Below are 20,085 nucleotides of genomic sequence, written 5' to 3' on the forward strand. Positions count from 1 at the left end.
CATGAAGCACAGTGAACATTACCTTTCATCTCCTATCGGCTGAATTTGTTTTCCTTCGTAACCATTAAGTTTGACTGTTTGTTTTCCAGAAAGTGCAGGCAGAGCTTGACGGTCTCAAGAAGGACCTTGATAAAATGTCAGTGAGGGCACAAGAAATCTTGAAGTCTCCACAGGAGTCTACTTCTACTCCTGTGCTGCGTTCTGAGCTAGACCTCACCGTGCAGAAGATGGATCACACCTACATGCTCTCCTCCATTTACCTTGAGAAGTAAGACCCTCAAAAGATTCTACACAGTATGAAGAGAAAAAAGATCAGCTCTTTTTGATTGCAAGATGGGGTGCTCTCAACTGATTCACTGTGTCTTGTACCAGGCTCAAGAATGTGGAAATGGTCATTCGTAACAGTCAGGGTGCTGAGGGTGTACTCAAACAGTATGAGGACTGCCTACGTGAAGTCCACACCGTGCCAAGTGATGTCCAGGCCGTGGAGACATACCGTACAAAGCTTAAGGTATATGAAAGGATGCCTCATTAAAGATTGCATTACGGATTCCAGATATGCAACAAATTTCTCAAAGCATCAGTTAGCCTTATCTTTGTCAAGATTGTATTTTGCGGTCATTGCTCTTAGCTCTGTCACTTTCAACCATGCAGAAAATGCGAGCTGAGGCCGAGGCTGAACAGCCAGTGTTTGATTCCCTCGAAGAAGAACTTAAGAAAGCCTCGACCGTGAGTGACAAGATGAGTCGTGTGCACACTGAACGCGATGCTGAGCTGGACCACTACCGGCAGCTCCAGTCTAGCGTTCAGGAACGGTGGAAGGCCGTGTTTTCGCAAATTGACCTTCGCCAGAGAGAGCTGGATCAGCTCGGCCGGCAGCTGGGCTACTATCGTGACAGTTATGATTGGCTGATCACTTGGATAGCAGATGCCAAGCAAAGGCAAGAAAGGATCCAGACCGTACCCATCACTGACAGCAAAACACTGAAAGAGCAACTGGCCCTGGAAAAGGTCAGTCATGGACAAATGCAAATGCATTGTCTTCACATAGAACAAAAAAGCTCAACTTCATTTTTGTTCTGCTTTCCAAAACAGAAATTACTGGAGGAGATTGAGAAGAACAAAGATAAAGTTGATGAGTGTCAGAAATATGCTAAAGCGTACATCGACACAATTAAGGTGAGCATGAAACATGTGTTTTGAAATTAGAATTGCAGCTCTCTTGCTTTGACATGCAGTCACCAAGCTGAAATGCCAGACATTAAACAGAATTTAGGCACATAATGCTGTTAAAACAACAGTTAAGACAGTATGTGGCTCCTATTAGCAGGATATGGATGACATCAGACAAATCAGATTCATCTGTCATTGAATGTGATCCTTTTTCTTATTTTAAAGCAGTTGTGAGACACATTGAAACACAGTGAGACACAGTGAGTCACTATTGCGCATGTTATTCAGCAGTCGGCATGGGCAATTACAGTAGATTCTGATGGTCTAATAATCATGAGCAAAATTAGCACGGTATCATGGTATTAAAATTACAGCTCTAAAATGTCCTTTTTGAAATATTTAGGCAAATACAAACAGAAATTATTCCATTGAATACAATCTATTTTATTTTAAAACAAAATATAGAATATTTGGTACATTAAGAAATATGGATTATGGTAAGTTGTAAGAAAGAAAGAAAGAAAGAAAAAAAGAAAGAAAGAAAGAAAGAATGAGAAGTTAACATTCTTGTTCTGCTTTAATTCTCCTTAGTAAGTCACAATGTCCCATCACTACAGCTGCACTATTAACCGACATGCTACTCATGTTGGCCTTGGGGCTAACTAGCTAAAACTAACTGTTTTGTTTTTTTAGGACAATGACATTGACAGCAAAAACAAAACACGTCAGTGTAGTTAGCACACAGTTGCTGTCTGTTGTCTCCACCCTGTCCTTAAGAGAAAGGACACCCTGTAACTGCTTACACCTCCACTCACTGCTCAGCTGAGAGTGAGGGGGAAAAAAGTTGCTGGCCTCATTCATCATTGACTTCCACACGGCGATTCGTTAAGTGATCCCTGTAAGCTTTTGAATTTGAAGCAAGTTGAAACTTTGACTTTTTAAAACCACGGTAAATCATCAAACAGGTAATCAACCCAAACCAGCCCAAGGGAGCGAGTGGATTTAATGAGGGAACTAAATCTACTTCTCTACATGGAGAATCTGAGGATGGATCTTAATTATCTTCCTTGCCTCTCCCTCCTCCATATAGAACGACCAAAAAGCAATGAAATAATATTGATGATAATAATACATTTTATTTATAAAGCACGCTTCAAAAACAACTCAAAGATGCTTTATAGTTTAAAATTGAGCAGACAGAATGAAAAGACAAACGTACATAATCAGAGTAAGGAAAAGGTCAACTTAAAAAGTGCTGAGTGGTGTTTCCTCCGTTTCCATTGACGAAGACTATTACAGTCCAGCCCAAAAGCTTCTGTAGCATCCCCCAGAATGCTTGTAGTGTGGTTTTCAAGTTGACAGAAGAGTGCAGTGTTTCACTTCTCATAGAGCTGACCACTCAATGTGTAGTGTAACACTGGCAGCATCTGACACCGTGACTTCATTATTGTGAACATTTTGAAACTACGATATTTACAATACCACTGCACCCTTAATTCATGCCTATTCAATTACTTAACTACAGTCTGTTTTTCTTTTTCCCAAAAGGACTATGAACTCCAGTTGGTTGCCTATAAAGCTCAAGTGGAGCCTCATACTTCACCCCTAAAGAAAACCAAACTGGATTCTGCATCTGATAACATCATTCAGGAGGTATGCTTCTTCAAATCCATGTAATGAACATAACTCAGGATCACTTTTTCATTCAGCTTACGTGCAAAAATGTCCTTACTTGTGCAACTCTTCTTCCAGTATGTAACACTGAGGACTCGATATAGTGAACTGATGACTCTGACCAGTCAGTACATCAAATTCATCACTGATGCACAGCAGCGCCTGGAGAATGAGGAGGTGCGTGACTTCTACCTGGAAATCCCAAACAAACTAAAATTTAACATGATCGTAACCCACAAACTAATCGACCAAATAAGCAGCATTTTATCTCCCCATCACCACCCTCATGTATGCACATGTATGTAATGTATGTCTGAGTGTTTGAAATTGACCCTAATGCTACAATCACACATTCACAAACACACCCACACACCATACATTATTTTATAGAAAGAACACTTTTTTTTCTTTCAGTTTTGGACACATTCAAACAAGATTTGTTTGTTGTTCCATTTGTCAGGGGTTCTTTCTTTCACTACATTTTATTTGTGTTTGCTTTTAACTGTGGTCACTTTTAGAAAGTTAAAAATGTATTTCCTACTATCTTGGGTTTTCTTTGTCACTTTCACACATTTGGGGTTTTACATTCTTTTCTTACCCTAATGGTGTGTTTGTATGCTTCTCTTAACTGCTTGCCAGTGGTTTGCCCTGATGAATGCTTGAACTTGTTTTGAGCATTAAAGAGGTAAATATTTAGTGGTGAAGGTTTTTGCACACGTATTTTTCTCCTTGCATTGTTGACTATACATTTCATCATTTCAAAATCTTTGATGACTGGTGTGATAAAATATAGTAAATTTGGTTATAGTAGTGAAAGCTCTGGCTTTACGTATCTTAAACTTATTATTAAGGAGACCTAACAGACCTAAGTCTACTACAAGAAACCTCCAACAGTGAAAATTCATATATTTAATACAACACAGCATGTGAATCTTACTTATTCAAGGAAAACTATAACTCAATCTTCTATTTAAGTGGAAGGGACTTTATACTTAAACTTGGTGTCCTGACTAACGGTGGAATTTTCTAAAGCCTTTTCCTCTTTGACTTTGATTTATTTCATTTTATTTTGTGGTGAATAGTGATTTAAAGAACCCTATTTTTAAAAATCAGGTGTACCAATAGATAAATGCTGACTAAAACTATACCTGCATATGATTGTGTCGAGTAGACAGATACTTTAAATTACATGAAAAATATTTGTATAACATCACTTCTCAATAATAATAATAAATGTAGGAGTGTGTAATAAATATTATTAGAAAGCAAAATTCAAATAACTGAGTTAGAATTCCAATTATAATTGCATGCAATGTGATTTTCTTACTGTGAAATATGTGCATTCCATCCATTAACTAACTTCCATTTCCATTGAATTGCCTTGTCATGAATTAATTTCATTGCATCGTGAATTTAACCTCACTTAAATGTAAATCTATTTTGCATCTGACATTGACCTTTGACTTGTGCTATTGTGCTAACTTTAACATTAACATTGCACTGGTAATACATTACATTGCATTGCTCTTATTCCAGTGTGATTATGTTGTGATTACCATTGTAATTACAATTTTAAACCCACACTGTTTAGAGCTGGTGAATGTAAATTGTTACCTTCCACATGTCATGCTTAATTATAATATTTTCTTTACCATTTGCTTCCACTAATGCAGAAAGCTGCAAAGAAACTCAAAGCAGAAGAAGAGAAAAAAATGGCAGAGATGCAGGCTGAGTTAGACAAACAGAAGCAATTAGCAGAAGCACATGCAAAGGCCATTGCCAAGGCAGAAAAAGAGGCGCAAGAGTTGAAACTCAAAATGCAGGAAGAAGTTAGCAAGAGAGAAATTGCTGCTGTAGATGCGGAAAAACAAAAGCACAATGTTCAACTGGAACTTCATGAGCTAAAAAACCTTTCAGAGCAGCAGATCAAAGACAAAACTCAGCAAGTGGACGATGCTCTTCAAAGCAGAATAAAGATTGAAGAGGAAATTCGCCTGATAAGAATCCAACTTGAGACAACAGTAAAACAAAAAACTACAGCTGAATCAGAGCTACAGCAACTTCGTGATAGAGCGAATGAAGCTGAGAAACTGAGGAAGGCTGCCCAAGAAGAAGCAGAAAAGCTACGCAAACAAGTCCATGAAGAGACCCAGAAAAAGCGCATGGCAGAGGAGGAACTCAAATTAAAATCGGAGGCAGAAAAGGAAGCAGCACGGCAAAAGCAAAGAGCACTAGATGACCTTGAAATGCTCAAAATGCAGGCAGAGGAGGCAGAAATGCAGGTGAAGCAAGCAGAAATTGAAAAGGAGAGACAAATCCAGGTTGCTCATGAAGTGGCACAGAAGAGTGCTGCCGTTGAGCTCCAGAGCAAACACTTGTCCTTTGTGGAAAAGACCTCAAAGTTGGAAGAGTCTCTCAAACAGGAGCATGGAGCTGTCCTTCAACTGCAACAAGAAGCATCACACCTTAAGAAACAACACGAAGATGCGGAACTGGCTAGGGAAGAGGCCGAAAAGGAACTTGAGAAATGGAGGCAAAAAGCTAACGAGGCCCTCCGACTCAGGCTCCAGGCTGAGGAAGAAGCTCACAAGAAGAATCTTGCACAAGAAGAAGCTGAGAAACAAAAGGATGAGGCAGAGCGTGAAGCTAAAAAAAGAGCCAAAGCTGAAGAATCAGCCCTAAAGCAGAGAGACATGGCTGAGAAAGAACTCGAAAGGCAGAGGAAGATGGCCGAGAGCACGGCACAGCAGAAGCTCACTGCAGAACAGGAGCTGATACGTCTCAGGGCAGACTTTGACAACGCAGAACAACAACGAACTCTGCTTGAAGACGAGCTTTACCGTCTGAAGAATGAGGTCGTCGCAGCTCAACAACAAAGGAAACAGCTTGAGGATGAACTAGCCAAAGTGAGGAGTGAAATGGATGTGCTCCTTCAGCTTAAGTCAAAGGCAGAAAAAGAGACCATGTCAAACACAGAGAAGAGTAAACAGCTTCTTGAGGCAGAGGCCGCCAAAATGAGGGACCTGGCTGAAGAGGCAGCCAAGCTAAGAGCCATTGCAGAGGAAGCTAAGCATCAAAGGCAAGTTGCTGAGGAAGAAGCAGCTCGTCAGAGAGCAGAGGCTGAGAGGATTCTCAAAGAGAAGCTAACAGCCATCAGTGATGCCACCCGTTTGAAAACGGAGGCAGAAATTGCTCTGAAAGAAAAAGAAGCTGAAAATGAGAGACTTCGTAGACAAGCTGAAGATGAGGCTTACCAGAGGAAAGCACTAGAAGACCAAGCCAATCAACACAAGCAAGCAATTGAAGAAAAAATAATCCAACTGAAAAAATCATCTGAAGCTGAAATGGATAGGCAAAAAGCAATTGTGGATGACACACTCAAACAGAGGCGAGTTGTTGAAGAAGAGATCAGAATCCTGAAGCTGAACTTTGAGAAAGCTTCGTCTGGAAAACTAGATCTGGAACTCGAGTTAAATAAGCTGAAAAATATCGCAGAGGAAACACAACAAAGCAGGCTTAGAGCAGAGGAGGAAGCCGAAAAACTAAGAAAGCTTGCCCTTGAGGAAGAGAGAAAGAGGAGGGAGGCGGAGGATAAAGTTAAGATGATCACTGCTGCAGAGGAAGAGGCAGCGCGACAGCGTAAGGCAGCCCAGGATGAGCTTGAGCGCTTGAAAAAAAAAGCAGAAGAAGCAAGGAAGCAAAAAGAAGAGGCTGATAAAGAAGCCGAAAAACAGGTGGTGGCAGCTCAACAAGCTGCCCTGAAATGCAATGCAGCTGAACAGCAAGCGCAGAGTGTTCTTGCTCAACAGAAAGAGGATAGTATCATGCAAAAGAAGCTTAAGGAAGAGTATGAGAAAGCCAAAATGCTCGCCAAAGCAGCTGAGGCTGCAAAGGAGAAGGCAGAAAGGGAAGCAGCACTGCTCCGTCAGCAAGCCGAGGAAGCAGAACGACAGAAAGTGGCTGCTGAATTAGAAGCTGCAAACCAAGCCAAAGCCCAGGAGGATGCTGAGAGACTGAGGAAGGAAGCTGAATTAGAAGCTGCTAAACTTGGCCAAGCTGAAGCTGCTGCATTGAAGCAGAAGCAACAAGCGGATGCTGAAATGGCAAAGCACAAAAAACTGGCAGAGCAAACATTGAAGCAGAAGTTCCTAGTAGAACAAGAGCTCACAAAGGTTAAACTTCAGCTTAATGAGACTGATAATCAAAAGTCTCTCCTCGATGCAGAGCTGCAGCGCTTAAAGGACGAAGTTGACGATGCTGTCAGACAAAGAGCCCAGGTTGAAGAAGAACTGTTGAAAGTAAAACTTCAGATGGAAGAGCTGCTTAAGCTTAAAATGAAAATTGAGGAGGAAAATCAGCGCCTCATCAAAAAAGACAAAGACAACACTCAAAAATTCCTTGCAGACGAAGCTGAAAACATGAAAAAGCTTGCTGAAGATGCTGCAAGACTTAGTGTCGAAGCACAAGAGGCAGCTCGCTTGAGGCAAATTGCTGAAGAAGACTTGAATCAGCAAAGAGCACTTGCGGAAAAAATGCTCAAAGAGAAGATGCAGGCCATTCAGGAAGCATCGAAATTTAGAGCTGAAGCAGAGATGCTCCAGAGACAGAAGGACTTGGCTCAAGAACAAGCACAAAAGCTGCTTGAGGACAAACAACTTATGCAACAACGTCTTGAAGAGGAAACTGAGGAATATCAGAAGTCCCTTGAAGCAGAAAGAAAGAGACAATTGGAGATTGTAGCAGAGGCAGAAAAGCTTAAACTACAAGTTTCTCTGCTTAGTGAGGCCCAGGCCAAAGCGGAAGAAGAAGCCAAAAAATTCAAGAAACAAGCTGATACAATAGCATCCCGTCTTCATCAAACCGAAATTGCTACCAAAGAAAGGATGACTGTTGTTGAAAAACTGGAAGTTGAGAGGCTAAATACCAGCAAAGAAGCCGGAGATTTACGCAAAGCTATCGCAGAGCTTGAGAACGAGAAGGCTAGACTGAAAAAAGAAGCTGAAGAACTTCAAAATATGTCAAAAGAGGTATTTTGTCAAAGATGGCATAACAAAGCATTTTATGCCATTGTTAACTCCTGTCTGAAAACTAACCCATTTTTTCTTCCGATTTCTCCTATCCCTTTTGTTTGATTAAACTAACCATGGAGGTTTGATTTTTAGTTTCACTTTAATTTTACTTTTGCAGTGCACTGTGCTCATGCACATCCCACCCTGAATGCTTCATGCCATGGAACAGTTCTAGGGAGCACTTCATAATTCGTTTGTTTAGGGGAAAACAAAAATTGCACAGCAGTAAATCCTACGTAAGGAAAATCTTCTAGGTTGACTAACCGAAAATATAATGTATTACTTCTGCAGGAGAAAAAAAATAGTAAATAATGTTTATATTTAATGCTTATGGATAATGCAATAAGACAAAACAAGGTTCTTAGCTGGAACGTGTACGAAAGCATTGCAATTTATTTGATCCTAATAAAAGAAAAAATAATTCATAGCAGGCTAAATATGGTGCAGTATCCAAGTATAAGTATACAAAATATAGACATTTAGGTTTCTTTAGTTGCAAAAAAACAAACGTTGTTTGATAAACTTCCCAGTTTCAATTACTACAACAAACTAGAAATTAATCCACTTCAATTGTATACAGAACATGTATCATGCATCAGCAGATTGCACTGTTTGGTGTTTGGTGTGGTGTATTGTGGCACACTGGTGTGAAGAATGTATATGCAGCCTAGCACAAACTTGTACTTACTTGTTTTCCTATTTTTTTTCCCCCTGCCAGATGGCCGATGCACAGCAGAAACAAATTGAGCATGAGAAGACAGTGCTGCAGCAAACATTCCTTACAGAAAAGGAAATGTTGTTGAAGAAGGAAAAGCTCATTGAAGATGAGAAAAAGAGATTGGAGAGCCAATTTGAAGAGGAAGTCAAAAAGGCGCAAGCTCTGAAAGATGAACAGGAACGCCAAAGACGACAGATGGAGGCAGAAAAGAAGAAATTGCAAGCCACCATGGATGCAGCTCTTAATAAACAGAAAGCGGCTGAAAAGGAGATGATAAACAAGCAAAAAGAAATGCAAGAACTAGAAATGAAGAGACTGGAGCAGGAAAGAATCCTGGAAGAAGAGAACCAGAAACTGCGGGAGAAACTTCAGCAGATGGAGACAGCAAACAAAGACACCGTTCAGACCACCAAAGTTTCAGTTACTATGGTTGACAATGTTCTCAATGGTCAAAATACCAGTGACACGGTAGACAGTGTGGGGAAGAAAGCAGATCCCTTAGCTTTTGACGGTATACGTGAGAAAGTCCCAGCAATTAGACTTCACGAGTTAGGTCTTTTATCAAAGAAAGATTTTGATAAGCTCAAAAATGGTAAAACTACAGTTCAAGAGCTTGGTGAGACAGAAAACCTCAAAACCATTCTTAAAGGAAAGAACAGCATTGCTGGTATTTTGACACCATCTAATAAAATGATGTCAATCTACCAAGCATCCCAAGAGAAGAAGATTACTCCAGGCACAGCCATGATACTTCTTGAAGCCCAGGCAGCAACTGGTTACATGCTAGATCCCATTACCAATAAAAAGCTTTCTGTTAATGAGGCTGTCAAGGAAGGCTTAATTGGACCAGAGCTGCATAATAAAATGCTTTTAGCTGAGAGGGCTGTTATTGGTTACAAAGATCCATACACCGGGGGCAAAATATCTGTCTTTGAATCGATGAAGAAGGGTCTGATAGAACATGACCATGCTATCAGAGTTCTTGAGGCTCAGATTGCAACAGGGGGCATCATTGATCCTGTCAATAGTCACCGTGTACCCAATGAAGTGGCCTATAAACAGGGACAATATGATCCAGAAATGAACAAGACTCTGGAAAACCCCTCAGATGATACAAAGGGCTACTTTGATCCCAGCACCCAGGAACCACTAACATATTCAGAATTAATGATAAGATGTTCACCTAACCCTGAAACTGGCCTGCTTCTTTTGCCAATCACTGATAAAGCTGCACAATGCTCGAGTATATACACAGAGGAAGAGACCAAAGATGTGTTCAGTAAAACTACTGTGTCTGTTCCATTTGGAAGATTCAAGGGAAAGAGTGTCACAATTTGGGAAATAATAAATTCTGAATACTTCACTGAAGATCAAAAGAAAGATCTTCTCCGTCAGTACAAGACAGGCAAGATCACAATAGAGAAAATCATTAGGATTGTAATCACTGTGGCAGAAGAGAAAGAGAAGAAGAATGAAATTAACTTCAGTGGTCTTAGAGCACCAGTTCCTGCCTCTGAGCTCCTTGAATCCAAAATCATTGATAAAGACCTGTACAACAAATTGCAAAAGGGTAATAAGACTGTGAAAGAGGTATCTGAAATGGAACCTGTCCGCATATCTCTTAAGGGCACAAATTGCATTGCAGGTATAGTTACTGAGTCATCAAAGGAGAAAATGTCCTTCTATAAGGCAATGAAGAAAGACATAGTGAGACCTGGACTTGCCTTAAATATGCTTGAAGCCCAAGCAGGAACAGGCTATGTGGTTGACCCTATTGAAAATCAGAAATACACTGTTGATGAAGCTGTAAAAGCAGGTGTTGTTGGTCCTGAACTGCATGAAAAGCTCCTAAGCGCTGAGAGAGCAGTTACGGGTTACAAAGATCCATATACCGGAAATACAGTGTCACTGTTTCAAGCTATGAAAAAAGATCTCATTCCTAAAGAGCAAGGAATCAGACTGCTCGATGCCCAAATGACTACTGGTGGCATCATTGATCCGGTCAAGAGCCACCGCGTCCCCCATGATGTTGCCTGCAAGCGAAATTATTTCGATCATGAAATGAAACGGATGCTAAGCCAACCAACTCGTGAAGTACAATGTTTCTATGACCCCAACCTAAAAGAAAAGGCCACATACGTGCAACTGTTCCAGAGATGTTTAACTGATGAGAAAACTGGTCTGCAGCTTCTGTTTCTCACTGATGAAGCCATCAATGCAAAGGAAGAGACAACACTTACTGAAGCACAGACAGAAGAGGCAATGACTCGGGAAACGATTGAACTTGATTCTGGGCCATTCAAGGGCAGGAAAATGACTATTTGGGAACTCATCAACTCTGACTATGTAACTGAGGCACAAAGACTTGACCTGCTCAGACAATTTAGATCTGGCAAGATAACAATTGAAAAGATACTCAAGATTATAATTACACTTATAGATGAGGAGGAAGCAAAGAAACAAGAACAACTAAGCTTCAAAGGTCTCAGATCACCTGTTCAAGCAGGTTGTCTTTATGATTCCAAAATAATTGACAAAACAACACTTGACCTTCTTCAAAATGGCAAAACAACGCCGACAAAAGTAATTGAGAATCCCAATGTGAAGAAATACCTCCAGGGCTCAGATTGTGTTTCTGGCATCTTCTTAGAGCCAAAAAAAGAGAAATTAAGCATTTATCAGGCTATGAAGAAAAACCTCATCAGACACAACACAGGTCTTTCTCTTCTGGAGGCTCAGGCCGCCACTGGCTTCATTGTAGATCCTGTGAAAAAACAGTTTTTGACAGTAGATGAAGCAGTAAAAGCAGGCGTTGTAGGGCCGGAGCTACATGAAAAATTGCTCTCTGCAGAAAAGGCTGTCACGGGGTACAAAGATCCATTCACAGGCAACAAAATAGGCCTCTTTGAAGCTATGCAAAAAGATCTAATTTTGAAAGACCAAGCCATGCCATTCCTAGAGGCACAAATGGTCACTGGAGGAATAATTGACCCTGTAAACAGTGTACGCGTTCCAACGGATGTTGCATTTGATAAAAACATTTTCAGTCAGGATATGGCTAACACTCTCTCTCAACCATCTGATGATAACAAGGTTTTCACTGATCCAGAAACTGATGAAAATGTAACCTATAGACAGCTTAAAGACAAGTGCAAAAGAGATCCAGACACAGGCATGTGCATCCTCCCACTCTCAAAGCCTCAGTCTCCTACAGTTGTGGAGAAGACTTATCTCTTCACAGAGGAGCAAACACAGAGTGACCTGGCCAATACCCAAATTGACATTCCAATTGAGGGTGTTTCTGATAAACCCACAAACCTCTGGGATATCATGAATTCAAATTTGATTCCAGAACAGCAGAGGCAGAAGCTTATGGATGAATACCGTTCTGGAAAAATGACTAAAGAGCGAATGATCATAATTATAATTGAAATCATGGAGCAAAGAGAGATAATCCGAAATGCACATCCTCTTTCATGCAAGACAATGAGGAGACTGGTTACTATTGAGGAGCTGTACAATGCCCGTATCATTGACTTGGAGACATACAACTTTCTTAAAGAGGGGAAAAGAGATATCCGTGACATAATGGAGATGAGTAGCGTGAAACAATATTTATATGGCACTGGCTGTGTTGCTGGAGTTCAAACTGACAGGAGCTCAAAGATCAGTATATACCAAGCAATGAATAGGGGGTTTATTAATCCAGAAATTGCCCTTAGTCTCTTGGAAGCACAGGCAGCAACAGGATTCATTGTAGATCCAGTGAAAAATGAGACACTTACTGTTGATGAAGCCGTGCGCAAGGGTGTTGTTGGCCCCGAGATCCATGACAAACTACTTTCTGCTGAGAGAGCAGTTACAGGATACAAAGACCCATACAGTGGGAAAGTCATATCTCTTTTCCAGGCCATGAAAAAAGATCTTGTTCAAGAGGATTATGCTCTGAAAATGTTAGAGGCACAATCTGCCACAGGAGGAATTATTGATCCTGAATTCCAGTTCCACCTACCCGCAGACATTGCTATGCAAAGAGGTTATATCAACAAGGATACCAATGAGAAATTGACAGATGGTGTTAAAGGTTTCATTGACCCTGTCACTGATGAGAATGTGTCTTATGCACAGCTCCTTAAGAGATGCAAGCTTGAAGGCGGTTTGCGGCTTCTCTCTCTGGGAGACAAGAGACTGATGTTCAAGGGTCTTAGAAAACAAATCACAATGGAAGAGCTCCTTCTTTCACAAATTATTGACCAGAAAACTGTCACTGAACTAAATGAAGGTCTTGTTTCAGTGGAGGAGGTCAGTAGTAGGTTATCAAAGTACCTTGAGGGCACAAGCTGCATTGCAGGTGTATTCATAGAGAGCACAAAAGAACGACTATCAATTTACCAAGCCATGAAGAAGAACATGATCAGGCCAGGAACAGCCTTCGAACTCCTTGAGGCCCAGGCCGCCACAGGATATGTTATTGATCCAATTAAAAACCTGAAGCTGACTGTTAATGAAGCAGTGAAAATGGGAATTGTTGGACCCGAATTCAAAGACAAGCTTCTCTCTGCTGAGCGTGCAGTGACAGGATACAGGGATCCATATTCAGGGAAGACAATATCACTCTTCCAGGCCATGAGAAAGGGACTCATCCTAAAAGATCATGGTATCCGTCTTTTGGAGGCTCAGATAGCCACAGGTGGAATAATTGACCCTGAGGAAAGTCACCGATTGCCAGTTGAGATGGCCTATGAACGAGACTTCTTTGATGAAGAAATGAATGAAATATTGACAGACCCATCTGATGACACCAAAGGCTTCTTCGATCCCAACACTGAGGAGAACCTAACATACCTACAGCTCATGGAGAGATGCATTACTGATCCCGACACTGGCCTGGTTCTCCTTCTCCTTAAAGAAAAGAAACGAGAAAGAAAGACGTCCTCAAAATCCTCAGTTCGCAAACGAAGAGTTGTCATAATTGACCCAGATTCAGGCAAAGAAATGACAGTGTATGAGGCTTACAGGAAGGGACTCATTGACCACCAGACCTACTTGGAGCTTGCTGAACAAGAGTGTGAATGGGAAGAAATCACAATGACATCCTCCGATGGTACAGTCAAATCCATTATTATTGACAGGAAGTCAGGGAGACAGTATGACGTAGATGATGCTCTTGCACGTGGCTTCATTGACCAAAAGGCTCTTGAAACATATCGGTCTGGAAACCTTTCCATTACAGAATTTGCTGACATGCTTTCTGGAAACATGGGAGGCTCCCGATCTCGCTCATCTTCATTTGGTTCCACCACGTGTTCTGATTTCTCCTCTCCTATGAGCCCAATACCTTCCATAAAACCACCTGCAGTCATATGGAATGATCCAACAGAGGAAACTTGCCCTATAGCCGGAATCCTTGACATAGATACATTGGAGAAGGTATCAATCGCCGAAGCCATCCGCAGAAACTTGGTAGATAATATCACTGGCCAAAGATTGTTGGAGGCCCAAGCCTGCACTGGGGGAATAATTGACCCTACAAGTGGGGAGAGGTTTTCAGTCACCAATGCTGCAGAAAACGGTCTTGTTGACAAAGTCATGGTTGATCGTCTTAATCTGGCTCAAAAAGCATTCAATGGATTTGAAGACCCCAGAACTAAAGAAAGGATGTCTGCCTCCCAAGCTCTAAAGAAGGGTTGGTTGTATTATGAAGCTGGCCAGCGGTTCCTTGAGGTACAGTATCTCACAGGTGGACTTATTGAGCCTGATGTCGAAGGAAGAGTCTCACTGGATGAATCAATCAAGAAGGGTACAATTGATGCCCGCACCGCCCAGAAACTAAGGGATGTCAGTTCCTATTCAAGATACCTAACATGCCCAAAAACCAAACTCAAAATCTCTTTCAAAGATGCTATGGACAGAAGCATGGTAGAGGAAGGATCTAGTCTTAGGCTTCTGGAGGCCTCTTCACAGTCCAGCAAAGGCCTCTATAGTCCCTACAGTGTCAGTGGCTCTGGATCTGCTTATGGTTCCCGGTCAGGTTCAAGGACAGGTTCCCGATCAGGATCCAGGAGAGGCAGTATTGATGCAGGCTCTAGTTTCAGCGTCAACTATTCTTCCTCTTCCTTCACATCTTCCTCAACTGGCTATAGCCGCAAATTTTGATTGGCCAAATCTGCCTCCAGCAGCTTTATTATTTGGTATATTCAACATAGGAATCAACAGTACCATTATATAAGTTCATTTCTTTCAGAAAACAAAAACAATTTCAATAACAAAGAAATTATAATTTATTTATTTTTCCAACCATGTGGTCAAACCAAGCCTTACCTTGACTATTCATTTTGTTTTTAGGGAACCGTGTCTAAAGTGTATTCCTATATGAAAATAAAGCATTGCTACAAATTAAAAGATAACTTTTATTTTTTAATAGTATAAATAACTCAGCGGACCGTATATCCAGCATGACATTTCTGCTTTTTCAACATGGGTTCATAGCTCTTTTTTTGGCTAAAAATTAAAAAACTTATATTGTGTTGTTTTTTTTTAACTAATGCTGTTTGTCAAACTGAAATATTTTTCCAGTATTCCTTGTTTTATTTGAAATTTAATACAATGTGTTTATTTTGTATGTTTTTTGACCCTACTAAATAAGATGCATAGTTACGCTGTTTTGACAAAATCTAGATATGTATCTTAATACATACACAGGTTCAAATGTTTGTATAGAGTATAAACGGATTTTGTGTTTTGTTGGTTCTATAATTGGATTGTGTATTTGCAGTATCAAACAGACATTAAAATGAGACAATACCAGAATACAACAGTGAGATTTAATGTCAGAATTAAAGTAATGCAAAACATACTTTCATGAGTCTTCGTGATGCTTTGTCCCTAAACATGGTTGCTTGCATGCTTTTTTTTCATTGTACACACTCCACATCTCACATTTCATAATCATTATTCCTTGCAACCCCTAAGATGATGTCAGACTTCATCCCTCGCATGATACAGACCTGCCTTCTGTTCATTTTATTGTAAGTTGTTTTACTCACCCGGTTTCCCCCCTCAAATTCATTATTCATTTGACATGACTTGACTTGTCACAGCCAGCAAGACACTATCAATTTGATACATTTTTACAGTTATACTACAAGTGCTTTTCTTCTTTTTAACAGCTCCCTCAGTCCCTAAGAATTCCTTTAAGTACAGGTTCCCAGGTGGCCCCATTTTGTGACACCCACAAACTGGATGGATTTTTCAAACAGGATGAACATCTCATAGCAGCACAGGTACAGAAAATTTCGAGAAATTGGTCATTTCTGCTTCATTAAGATTTCTATGAATTGTTTTATGTAAAGTTTGATCATAGCTTCATTATTGTTTAGTTTGAGTTAAATTTTGTTTGTTTGTTTTTTGTAGCTTTGCCATCATTTTTTTGTATTCGCATTTGAAGAGAGCTGAGGCAGACTCAACATGACACCTCAGGGTGCTTGTACTGGAATTTTCTTAAGGAATTTTGAATTTATACCATACCACATACCCGGCCAACACGCACACACATTTCATTTCATAAATTGTTTTACATTTAAAAAAAAACACAAAAAAAAACATGACCGTATTAGTCATACATTTTCTGTTACACAAGTTTTGTTTTTGTTTTTTGTTTTTTTGCTGAACCATCAATGACATATTCAGTTTTTGTTTTTTGTTTTCTTTGCTACAGTAATATTAAGGGGAATATGGGTATTCAATAGCAATTTTTTTTTTTTTGACTGATGAATGTTCTTCATGTAAAATTATGTGAATAAATGTTTTCAGATGTCCATTTGCCATTTTATATTATAATCCAAGACATTTGATATTTGTATTATTTTCAGTATTCCATCTATCCATCCATTATCTGAACCACTTTTCTTCAAGAGTGTCGCGTTCATGATGGAGCCTATTTTCAGTATTGTTTCATTTATTCATACATTGCAGTCAGTACAAAAAAAAAATCTACTATAACATTTGAAGAGAACGAAAAACATGTCCATAATGCGTAAATTGAGCATTGGCCATACATGGGAGAAAGAAACACAGTCGTGAATTGGCCGCAAGGGGGCAGTGTTTTCATAAGTGTACCATGTTAAACAGGGTCCGACATTGCCAAGCCTTTTTGAGTAAAGTTGTGGCCCTGTCAGAAGCAGTACTGCTGGCCCCGCATGTTCATGATATAGAATTAAGTTATCATGATTATTTGACATTTATCACCTTTAATTAATTATTAAATTATTAATATATATATATATATATATATATATATATATATATATATATATATATATATATATATATATATATATATATATATATATATAATTATAACTTCATACATTATGACCATCACTGTGTAACCTCAGTAAAATCAAGCCTAAATAAAAATTAATGCACAGGTGCATTACCCCCACCCCTCTCACCCCCCACACTCTTGGGGAAAAAAAAAAAACACACAAAGTAAAACACATCCCAAAGAAAGGAAGAACGGTTGGGGTTATGGTTACAGAGAGAGATTACATAGCTGTCTGACCGCCATAGCCCTAATTATCTGTGTGGTTTGGATTTTCCAGGAGGCTAGTGGTAACACCCACATGTTTTAAAATAAATAGTACATGGACGTTAGTGTTTGTATTGTGAATTTGCATACATGCATATTTTGCTCTGTGTGTCAACATTAGCCACTGACACCAAATGAGAAGACTTCAAGCAAGGGCAACGAAGAATTTATCTCAATTAGTTCTTCACACAACTTTCTTGAATGCTCAAGTTTGAATCGTTCCATCTCAGAACTTTCTGCAAGCAGTGAGGTAAGCATGTAGATGCTTGAATAGCATCAAGTCATGTATTCTTCATGCACTGTGTGTATTTGAAATGCAGTACATGGGAGGTTCATGTGTTCTTGCAGGATATAGGAGGTGATTGGTTTGAGTCAACAACACCCACATCACAGAACCAGCAACACTGGTATGCTTAGAGCTGGAATAAACAAGCAGATGATGAAGACTGTCGTGCATTCTTGAAAAAAGAATCTCAAGTATTCATTAACTTGAAAATAAATAGTGTACACTAAAGTTATTGACATTGGGCTTTTGAGTGGAATTTCAAGACTAACCTAAAATGCACTATAGACTTTACAGTTGAACTTAATTTGACCTTTTGCACGTCAAGTCATCGTTATTCATATAGCGCTTTCAAACAGCTGTAGCTGTCAACGCGCTTTACCGACACCCATGACATAAAACATTACATAAAACATTAAAGTCACAGTGTGTATTTTTTAGCACCATCTAGTGGTGAGCTAATAATTCATTCAATGTAAATTAAACACCCACTATTGATTTCAATAATATGCAAAAAAAAAAAAGTTCCATCACATCACCGTACATTTTCCATTCCTTTCCACTGATATTTTAACAGTTCATGGAAATTTCAGGTTTATATCTTTTTCCTAAGGTACTGATTGTTATGTAAATTTGAAGGATGCAAGTACCAAAACTTTAAACCCCATTTTCTCTCTTTATTATTTTTTTATTTTTATTTTTTGCACATGTGGACCCTTTTGCCAGATCCGGTCACATATGTGAGTAGTGTATGCATGTAGCAACACAACTACTGTACATGCTTCCCGTAAAACAACTGATTAGCAGAAGCCTACGGACAGTTGGTTAGAAAATTCACTGAAGCTGAATGACATTGACATGAGCAAATATGACCTCAGCCCATAACTACTGTACTTCAACATCGTAGGCCTTCCTTTTAACACATTAAACAAACGAACATGTTAGAGCAGTGGCCAATTGCCGTATATTCTGGAAAATCCGGCTGCTCTGTCATGGCTTTCTCTGGATGAAACGGGGCCTCAGACAGTTGAATGAAGCTCATGTCCACAGTCAGCGCCGCGGTATACAGTCAGCCAGATATTGTTATATGTAGTACAGTATATATACTGTATTAGTTTTCTGTTAACACCTACCGGTAATTCACTAATTAAGCTTTTGTAATTAAACATAATATTATGCAATGCATTTTGTTGCATTGCTCTCCCACAGACACACGCACACCCACACACCCACACACACTACATTAAGGGCTCTATTACCATGACCAACACAGTCTAAACCTGTGCATCGGCAGGCTAGATTTTTTTTTTTTTTCTATTTTCGCGCACAAGTTTGACACAGCTAACAACGGGTGTTTTGCGCCGTTTTAGGTGAGAACAGACCAAACTTGAATCGCCACTAATCAAAGTGTCCTCTCATTTGCCTGCTCATTCCCTTTAAAATCACGCATGAGATGAGCACAGTCTTTGGCATGATGGAAGGAGAAACTGATTTACTGGAGTCCATGCAGGAGTCCCAAGTTGCACAAAGGACACCACGGGCGGCTGATGCCAGGTTGGCCAGGGAGATCACAGATCACCACTGTGAAGTGGACACTTTAAAACTGCCCTCTACCCTGATCATTCATGTCAGTGTGTGATTAATCCCTGGTTGCCTGCACTCCGTAGCTTCTGCACTCAAACCACGCCCCCAAACAGCCAAGGTCCGATAAGCTTGTGTCCGCTCCATTAAAATCCATTGTAAAATCGATCCAGGAAACTTGTCAGCTGCCATAAAACCTTACCCAAAAAAATTCCAACCATCTGTGGACCTCCAACAAGCAAAATGATGAAGCATTGTGCCCATGGATTATGTAAATCGGACACAGGTATCCCAAGAGCTTGTCAAGTGGAGTCCTATTCTTTCAATTACCAAAGCGCAAAACAAAATGGAGCATTATCTTCAATGTATTAAACAGTGAGGACGACCTCACCCCAAGCTAAATATCTCCAAGATAAACAAGCATTCTTATGCTCGCTCCAAGAGCCTGTTAAAGTAGCTAAGTGGGCTCGGCTAAAGCCATATCCCTAACTAGCAATTTAGCGAATGTGGTCAATCTCACTTTACCTTTAGAGGCAAGATCATCCACAAACCTGGACATCAAAGTTATACTTAGGATTATTTAATACACATACAGTTATGACGAGATGCGTCGTAAAAATACACAGACTGAGAAGGAGCATCTGTACTTACAATGATCGACGGACGAAACCTGCTTCAGTCCATGCAACTTGCTGTCAACTGAAAATGACATCACAAGGGCTCAGGTAACCAATCACAGCTCAGCTTGTGAATGTTACATGACCTAACCTAGAAAACAGGTGAGCTGGGATTGGTTACCTGAGCCCTTGTGATGTCATTCGACAGCAAGTTGCAAAATGTGTTTATAAAGGTACTAATTGTACGTGAAAAATAATGAAAGTATCAAATTAATTATAGACAAAATATTAACTTTTAATTCCTTTAATCGGCTAAATAAGTGAAGTATCCCTTTAATGCTCAATTTTCATATTTTTACCATCTCATATCTAGAGAGGAG

General features: G+C 39.9%; 1 protein-coding gene across 7 annotated transcripts in view; it reads left to right on the forward strand.

The window, feature by feature from the left end:
• plecb (plectin b) overlaps positions 1-15,490 on the forward strand; it is a 115,512-nt gene extending 100,022 nt beyond the window's left edge. For 6 of the 7 annotated variants that reach the window (XM_077527654.1, XM_077527653.1, XM_077527648.1 and 3 more), the window contains 8 exons: positions 90-268; positions 373-511; positions 655-1,011; positions 1,096-1,179; positions 2,722-2,826; positions 2,926-3,024; positions 4,521-7,874; positions 8,635-15,490. In XM_077527654.1, the coding sequence (XP_077383780.1) occupies positions 90-268; positions 373-511; positions 655-1,011; positions 1,096-1,179; positions 2,722-2,826; positions 2,926-3,024; positions 4,521-7,874; positions 8,635-14,790 (10,473 nt within the window). In that variant the 3' untranslated portion in view covers positions 14,791-15,490. The remainder of the gene's footprint in view (positions 1-89; positions 269-372; positions 512-654; positions 1,012-1,095; positions 1,180-2,721; positions 2,827-2,925; positions 3,025-4,520; positions 7,875-8,634) is intronic. The other variant, XM_077527655.1, reaches the window with a different exon arrangement.
• Positions 15,491-20,085: the final 4,595 nt, after the last annotated feature.

This window comes from Festucalex cinctus, chromosome 7 (assembly GCF_051991245.1).
Source record: "Festucalex cinctus isolate MCC-2025b chromosome 7, RoL_Fcin_1.0, whole genome shotgun sequence".
In the NCBI taxonomy this organism is placed as follows: Eukaryota; Metazoa; Chordata; class Actinopteri; order Syngnathiformes; family Syngnathidae; genus Festucalex; species Festucalex cinctus.